Consider the following 8,492-nt stretch of genomic DNA (forward strand, 5'->3'; position numbering starts at 1 on the left):
AATGTCGTAACATTTGTAACCTCGGTGATGATCCGGGTACCCAAGAAAAACACATGGAGTAGAGCGGGCTTGTAATTTGTGTCGTGTAGGGGACGGTACAAGTGGATAACATAAGCAACCAAAAATACGAAGAGAAGTATAAGATGGTTGCTTCATGTATAGTTTGTACGTTGGACTAATGAAATTGATTTGTTTATTTGGTAAAATATTTAACAAGTAGGTCGCCATACTAAGAGCGTGATGCCAATAAGATGGAGGGACGGACGCATGAAGGAGAAGAGTACGGAGAACGTTATTTATAGATCGACAAAAACTAAATAATATCTATGACCGGAAGAGCTAGACGGGTGAAGTCCATAGGTCACAGTGAATTATATCAAATGGCATAATTGTCTTAGTAATAGATTGCGGTAATTTAACCGCCTTACCAATTGAGCAAGAAGGACAAACAAATTGTTTCGAAATTCCATTACAAGAAATTAAATGATTTATTCGGAGCGAATCAAAAATTGGTGATCCAGGATGCCCGAGCCGGGCGTGCCAGACTGACGGGTGAAGTGCAATAAAATACGACGCTTGGTGGAGCGGAATTGGTGATGGCACAACTGGATATAGGTCTCCTTGACTATCACATCTCATTAGACGCCTCCCCGTCTTGTAATCCTTCACACAAAAACCAAGAGGGTCAAATTCTACGGTGACGGAATTATCTTTGGTAAATTTTCTGACCGACACAAGGTTTTTGACGAGTTGAGGGACATGTAGGACATTTTTAAGGGCAAATGACTTATTTCTAATGGGTAGTTTAGAGTTTCCATATCCGTTAATTGGTATAGTCTGACCACTTCCAACTATAATACCATTTTTAATGCTCAAATTAACAAAGGAAGAAAGAGTACCTACATCCGATGTCATGTGAGAAGTCGCTCTTGTATCCATGAACCAACGCGGATCATGAGGACTAATGCCCAAGGTGTACATCGCGGCTTCTATATCAGTCGGGGTAGGCGAGTTCTCTGCCGTATAAGCCTGTTGCCTAGGCTGAAACGGTGGTCGCGGTGCTCCAACAGGACGTGGCCAAGCTGCTGTAGGATAAGGACATGGAGGGTAAGCCCAAGGCGATTGTTGCAAGGGCCAGCCGCCATAACCCGTCTTTGGGCCAAGGTCTTTCTTAGGAACAGAAGACGGGGTAGGAGCAGCAGTATTTCCCCCGCCAAAACTACCCGAGTTGGAGCCACGCGAACCACTTCCAGCGCCTTTCCCTTGCTTTCCCTTCTTCTTATTGGTCCTGTTGTTCTTACCCTTACCCTGTGACGACGCCGGTGGTGGTCCTAAAATTGATGAACCATCACCTGAATTCTTCGCATACATCGCCTGAGAGGCCGTTGTGGCGGCACTCTTCGCGATACTCGCTTCTTCGAGGGCTAGCATAGACCGGGCACTATAGAATTGAGGCAAGGGATTTGCCTGCCTGATTATTTTTCCGACGCCATTATATGCCTCCGTTAAACCTGAGACTAATTGGAGAACTAGTCGATTATTTGTAACCGGAGCGCCAACGTTCTTTAATTGATCCGCAAGCGATTTGAGACGTTGACAATAAGCAGCAACAGTCGGAAAATCCGACATGGAAGTGTGTGAGAACTCTTGATCGAGAGTAACTGCACGCGTGTTTTGGTTATCGAGAAAAATATTCCGTAACCGATTCCAACACTCCATTGCGGTGGATTCTGCCTCCACAATGGTCTCGAGAAGGTCAATAGTGACCGTTGCGCAGATCCATTGAAGGACCGTAGCATCAAGAACCTCCCACATCTCCATGTCTTCTGCCGTTTCGGGCGCCTTAGGGCCACCTCTTTTGGGCTGAATTATATGGTGAAGCACTCGATTCGACTTGGCATGATTCGTAAAGAGGGCGACCCAAAGAGGATATTGGTCGTTATCCATCCCGAGAGTGATGGTAACGCTGTTCCTGATATTGGTGACGGCAAGAGCCGGATGGAAGGTGTTCGATTTCTTGTTAGTCATGACTGAGGACGTGAGGTCGAGAGAGGAGTTTGTCGTGACTGGGAAGAGATCGAAGAGAGGAGAGGAGCGGAAGCGATGGATCAATTTAACCTAAAAGCTGATACCATGTAGGAAATATGATCGATGCCTTTTCCATTGAATATGATAAAGCTTATATACACCTAATATCCAACTATTGCCTAATTACAATATTGACTAAATAAATTACAATCGGCAACTAATAACTTTATATACGGAATGAATAAATAAACAAATCGGAATGATTTGTTTCTATATTCTAACAAATATGTCATTAGTAATGTAATTTTCTCATTAAAGTACTTTGGTATTGTTTAATTTGATATTCATTACCTTGGGTTACCGAGACGGTAACAATTCCATTTAATCGGGAATGACTTGCTAAAAGCTTCTGCTTAAATGGGGGTGTTACATAACTGCCATTTATGCAATATTTAGAGCATGCATCTAATCTTTTTCCTAGATTTTGCAGGAGATAATCAACTACATAATTCTACCTTTTGTAAAATGCACGTATATCTATAGTAAATGATAAGAAGCACCCTTCTATTCTAGTTGGAACAACATACCATGGGTGACTCTCTGATTGCATACTAATTTCCATATTATATGAGGGGATTTTCTTAAAACGAATAAAATTTATCGAAATAAAGATTAAGTGCTTCATAATATGAATGCATTAGTTAAGAATATAAAGTTTGTCGTTGAGACTGTATCAATTTGAATTTTACTTTTTTGATGGGGAATATTGATGCTTATTTTTCTTCTGACGACTGGCTTTAACTTGGCGTCTTTAAATATGCTCAGATATGTTGCAATGTTCTCAAGAAGCCTAAATGTAGAGTATCAGCATTATGGAATTGATGTACAGTGTCAGGTAACAAGCTAAAATAATTTCGTTTTGTACATAATGTTGCGTTTATCTGGGTTGATTTTTTAGAACAATGTCTTGCTAATTTTCAGATACCACTGCTGGTAGCAACGAAGATGTCATCGATAAGAAAACCATCCTTATTTATTCCATCACGGGAACAGTACGCCAAAGCGAGTATTCGATGGATTGGATTTGAACTTCGATGCATTCCTTTCTGGACTCATGCTTTGCAATGGTGTCTCATTAACACAATGCCGGAATCCGTGGTGAACTGGTTTCTTTTTAGATATTTCCTTAGTTTGAGGAAGAAAATGATTCAAAAAGAATTAAGGCAGAAGAAATAGCCTTGTCCCTAATATGTGGCATTTTCGTTTTTAAATAATGTGGTGAAAACATGACTTTGGTGTGGTTATGTGATTACTATTGCTAATTGTTAGGTTTAAGTGTACCAATTTCATTTATATAATTGTACCATGGTATTGAAGGTCAGTTAAGAGACTTGATCTTTGTGGTCTGTAGAGCTCGTCCTGGTGCAATCGTACGACCCAGATTTAACATTATGATGTGTAGTAATCTAAGTTACATGGCTGCTAATACTACATAATGGCATTTGCTATTTTGCTGTAGCAGCATGGTTTCCAGCATTAGTTAATGGCAGTAATAGATATTGAAAGCAGAACTTTTGTTACCAGCTACCTTATTAGTTAAATCATCAAGTGAAAATAATTTTAATATGGGTTCAAAGCACGTCAATATTGTAATTTTATCCTTGTGATTCTAATAAAAGTGGAACCTTTGCAGAGGCCAATAGACCCATTTGAGCTCGATGACCCGTTTAAAATCATTTTGCCAACTAAATAGCTTCATCTACGTGTGAAGAAGGATGACTGTCCAATCCATCACAAATCCACCCTCCAGACCCGGCTCTTGATCACCGTGTGCACAAGTTCAACTCTTTACGAATATGAGATAACTATGCTGCTCTATTTAATTATACTCTTGTCTTAAAACACTGATGGGGGCTATCAGGGGTGCTCGCCCCGCTAGCGGTCCGATTTTCAAAGTTTCTAATTAATTTTTTTTAACTTTTTTGGAGTTTCCTTTAAATCATTAACAATGGGGTTTCTGGCTTCGTCACTGTCTGAAAAAAAGAACCCTCTTAGTAAGTAAACTAAATCTTGAACTCTTTGACAGTTTGATGTGTGCATATTGTGTGTCTACATTCCTTTAATTAGTAGTATAATTTTGCTTATTCTTTTATACCATTCAATTTCATTTAAATTTTGTATTTATAAGTTTGTAAGACTAACTCGTTTATATCGCAAATGAAAGATTTCGAGTTAAAATAGTGACTACTAGCATGCAACCATTTTACATTCATAATTCTACCGCTAAGTTTATATCCAGTCTTACAAAACATAGCCTTAAAATAATAATAGAGTATTCATATCTAGCATTAAATGGACTACATAGCAAATAAAGAAGTCGTCTAAAGCTTAAGAGAGTCTCAGTCGTGATTTTGTAGTAAGTTTATGATTTTTTTTTTCCACAAAAACAGCTAAACATGGATCATTAATCAATTTATGAAATTTAATACTAGTATGCATTTGTAGATCTCAAAACTGAAATCTACTAATAGTAGCTCATGAAGACGAAAACATAATTAGTTAATCAACCTCCAATGACCCCTTTGAAACGCCAAAACAATAGGAACACAATTTATTGCTCATATGCCCATCTTCCCCCTTGTCCTTCATGTTACCCTAAATAAATAAATTCTAACTACCTTCATCTCCATTCCTTATTTAGAGTATTCATATCCAGCATTAATTGGACTGCATAGCAAATAAAGAAGTCGTCTAAAGCTTAAGAGAGTCTCAGTCGAGATTTTGTAGTAAGTTTATGATTTTTTTCCACAAACACGGCTAAACATGGATCATTAATCAATTTATGAAATTTTATACTAGTATGCATTTGTAGATCTCAAAACTGAAATCTACTAATAGTAGCTCATGAAGAGGGAAACATAACTAGTTAATCAACCTTCAACGACCCCTTTGAAACACCAAAACAATAGGAACACAATTTATTGCCCATCTACCCATCTTCCCCCTTTCCTTCATGTTACCCTAAATAAATAAATTCTAACTACCTTCATCTCCATTTCTTATTTATCTCCTTCAATTCATATTCCTTCTTCTTTAGATCCATTTCTCTCCACAAATATCCTTTAATAATGGAAGTTTTCTTACTAGACCAACTCAAGGCCCAACCCAAATGGGTCATTCTTCTCTCCACCCTCGGTGTTTTCACGGTTCTAAGAACCCTTTTGGGGGTTCTCAAATGGGTTTATGTCAGTTTTCTCAGACCTTTAAAGAATTTAAAGAAATACGGTTCGTGGGCCGTTGTTACTGGTCCTACTGATGGAATTGGTAAAGGTTTCGCCTTTCACTTGGCTAAAAAGGGTTTAAATCTTGTTTTGGTGGGTAGAAACCCTGATAAATTAAATGATGTTTGTGCATCAATTAAAACTAAATATGGAAATGTTGAGATTAAAACCGTGGTGGTTGATTTTTCTGGTGATTTAGATCACGGTGTGCTGAAGATTAGGGAAGCTATTGAAGGATTAGATGTTGGGGTTTTGATTAATAATGTTGGGATTTCATATCTTTATGCACGGTATTTTCATGAAGTTGATCAAGAATTGCTTCAGAGTTTGATTAAGGTGAATGTTGAAGGAACTAGTAAAGTTACACATGCTGTTTTGCCTAATATGATTAAGAGGAAGAAAGGTGCTATTGTTAATATTGGTTCTGGTGCTACTATTGTTATTCCTTCTCATCCTCTTTATGCTGTCTATGCTGCAAGTAAAGCGTATCTTTTCTTCTTCTTCTTCTATTTTTTTTATACACGCCGATTTCACATGGAAGACTGTTTCTTATAAGACTCACTAATACGAAATTATGATTAATATTATGCATGTAAGATGACAAAAATTTGAATTTCTTTTTATTTGGTTTTTGTTGTTGCAGTTATATTGATCAATTTTCAAGGTGTTTGTATGTGGAGTACAAGAACATGGGAATTGATGTTCAGTGTCAGGTTCTGTTCTTTAATTTAAGATCTATTTTATGTTGTTTAAAGGCATTTTAGATTGAATCTTATTTTATTCTCCGCAATTTGAAGTGACGTGCAGGATTTTACCTACTCCTAAGTGTATGTCTTACTTTATGACAATCTTGTGAGTGATGTTAAGAAATTGGATAGATCAAATTGGTGCTTGATTTCTTTTGGAATTTCTTATTGGAAAGCACGATGTTGTGTAGATTATAAACAAATAATTGTTAGTTTTGTTATGCTAGTAATTAATCTAAATTATTGTAGAACTTGCTAAGTAGTGAGTAGTGGTGACTCACTTGGATTATTCATTATATTGCGTAGTAGCTGATGGTATAATTTTGCCAGCCGATCGAGTATTGTTTAGCTGATGGACTAATAACTTATGTCATTTTCACTATTTATAGTACTTTGTGTTGTCTGACACTTGGACATGAAAATACGGTACTTGAACACTTTCATAGTTCCATAAGCCAAACTCGAAGGACATTTCATAAAACTGTTGAATCACATACTAGGACATGTGTTGGTACTTCTTAATGAGTTTGGGTAACCCTGCCAGTAACTCATTTTAGATATGATTTAGCTTCTTTGACTCTTCATATATGGCGGAGAGAAGTTGAAAAATTGTCGTAGTTTTCTTTTAGAAGAATTTTGGATAACATCATTCAGAATTTCTCTGCCGACTAAATTTTCTTATGTAACTAAGATGAAAGTGATGAATGGGTGATTAGTTTCCATGCCTTAAAAGTTGTTAGAGTTTCTTATTATTTTGCTTTCGACTTCAGACCTTAGGTTACATTACTTACATAGAATGTTACTCTTTTGCCTCGCTCACAGTCAATAATTGAGCTTGATTGTTGACAAAAGATAAATAAAATGTTCTTGTAGCACTTTAAAATTACTACTATGCTACTAACTCACTTTGATGCCAAATGAGCTACTTATCATGGAGTTGATGTCTTGTGGGATGAAGCTTTGGAGAATATTAAACCCTCAAAATCTGCTTTATTGGTGAAATAGTTTAGCCACTCCAATTTCTTCTTGAATGCAAATAACCGGCACATTGTGGGATATGCATGAAAATTTTGACATTAGTTATATAAGTTTGAACATGCACCCATATTTTATATTTTTATCCGGTTTGAGTAACATAGCAGCTCGTTAACATGTTTGATGCTTATTGGTTACAGGTTCCTCTGTATGTAGCCACCAAAATGACATCAATCAAGAGATCTTCCTTCTTTGTGCCTTCAATAGACAGTTATGCGAAGGCTGGCATCCGCCAAATAGGCTACGAGCGTCGGTGTACTCCTTATTGGACTCACTCTTTGATGTGGGGAATTGCATCTTGCTTGCCAGAGAGCATCATTGATGCATGGCGACTAAGATTCGGTCTTCGGATCAGGAAGATGGGGCAGCTTAAGGATTTAAGGAAGAAGGATTAGGGGAGTCGTATTGTCCTTTTCGGTTACTTTAAAGAACTAGATAAGATGTTCATCTAGTCACCAAAAGTTGTTTAATTTATGATGTAGAAGTAATGCTTAATTTATTCCCTGTTTCTGTACTCATGTGTTCCAGTATAAACTTAAACTAGTTGATTTATTCAATCAAGTTAGTAATTTGAGTTGATGAACTCAATATCTTCACGTTAGTTCCATGTCGCATGTCGACATATAACTATCCTAACTTTACTTAGGACTTTGGTAGTTTGTTTTAGACCTAAACATGAAAATTTCCGCAAATAACAGAGCAATACTCTGCGTAAGCCTAATATGTGCTGATGCTCTATGGGTCGCCTATTAGAGCATTATATCAAGAAGTCTTAAGTTAATGCAGTTGAGAATCAAGAGAAGTCTGACTACATGAGAAGCCACACAATGGGAAATAGGGAGGAAGCTTAAATCAAGCGGCAAGTAAGTTGAAGGCAAAGAGCACCTACAAGAAAGGGAACCAAAAAACTGGCCATATGCTGTATAATATGTCTGATGCACTCGGTTTGTTGATACATCCTCTAAACAAAGCAAAAACTTCAAAACCAATGGGACGGATAGAAATCTGTTATAAACTCCAAAACCTTCACAACTTATGGACTTATATTGAATGCTACACGCAAGTTCCTTCCTCTTAGCTAATTTTGTGACAATTTTGTCTTTATGAGTAGTGTCCAAATGAACAAGTGTTTCTATAATTTATACCTATATTTGTGAGCAAATTAAAAAATACAAAAATAACAAAGTAAGGGTGTAACAGACATCTGCTATAAATAATGCAATATTAAATTGAAAATAAATAATAATAATAATAATAAAGCTAAGAGACAAATTTTTCATATAAGGGCACCTACAAAATCTAGTGTAATGGTGTCTTGTTTTAAACGATATTCATTAACCAATAAATAAAAACTTAAAAAAAAAGAGAGAAAAAAAAAAATTGAACGGTAACCGACTTAACC

General features: G+C 36.8%; 2 protein-coding genes and 1 long non-coding RNA gene across 3 annotated transcripts; 2 read left to right on the forward strand and 1 right to left on the reverse strand.

Moving 5' to 3' along the window:
- Nucleotides 1–339: 339 nt before the first annotated feature.
- LOC141618334 (uncharacterized) lies at nt 340–2,028 on the reverse strand. Its single transcript, XM_074435437.1, has one exon. The coding sequence runs from the start codon at nt 2,026–2,028 to the stop codon at nt 340–342; it is 1,689 nt and encodes a 562-aa protein (XP_074291538.1).
- Nucleotides 2,029–2,499: 471 nt separating this feature from the next.
- On the forward strand, nt 2,500–3,409 carry LOC141621597 (uncharacterized). The gene is made up of 3 exons (XR_012532481.1): nt 2,500–2,620; nt 2,854–2,923; nt 3,010–3,409. It is a non-coding gene; the product is annotated as an uncharacterized LOC141621597 (long non-coding RNA).
- A 1,334-nt stretch (nt 3,410–4,743) lies between these two features.
- LOC141623606 (very-long-chain 3-oxoacyl-CoA reductase 1-like) lies at nt 4,744–7,691 on the forward strand. Its single transcript, XM_074439711.1, has 3 exons — nt 4,744–5,794; nt 5,953–6,022; nt 7,231–7,691. Exons 1-3 carry the CDS (start codon nt 5,157–5,159, stop codon nt 7,483–7,485), a joined length of 963 nt encoding a protein of 320 aa, XP_074295812.1. The 5' UTR covers nt 4,744–5,156; the 3' UTR covers nt 7,486–7,691.
- Nucleotides 7,692–8,492: the final 801 nt, after the last annotated feature.

Source organism: Silene latifolia, chromosome X (assembly GCF_048544455.1).
Source record: "Silene latifolia isolate original U9 population chromosome X, ASM4854445v1, whole genome shotgun sequence".
In the NCBI taxonomy this organism is placed as follows: Eukaryota; Viridiplantae; Streptophyta; class Magnoliopsida; order Caryophyllales; family Caryophyllaceae; genus Silene; species Silene latifolia.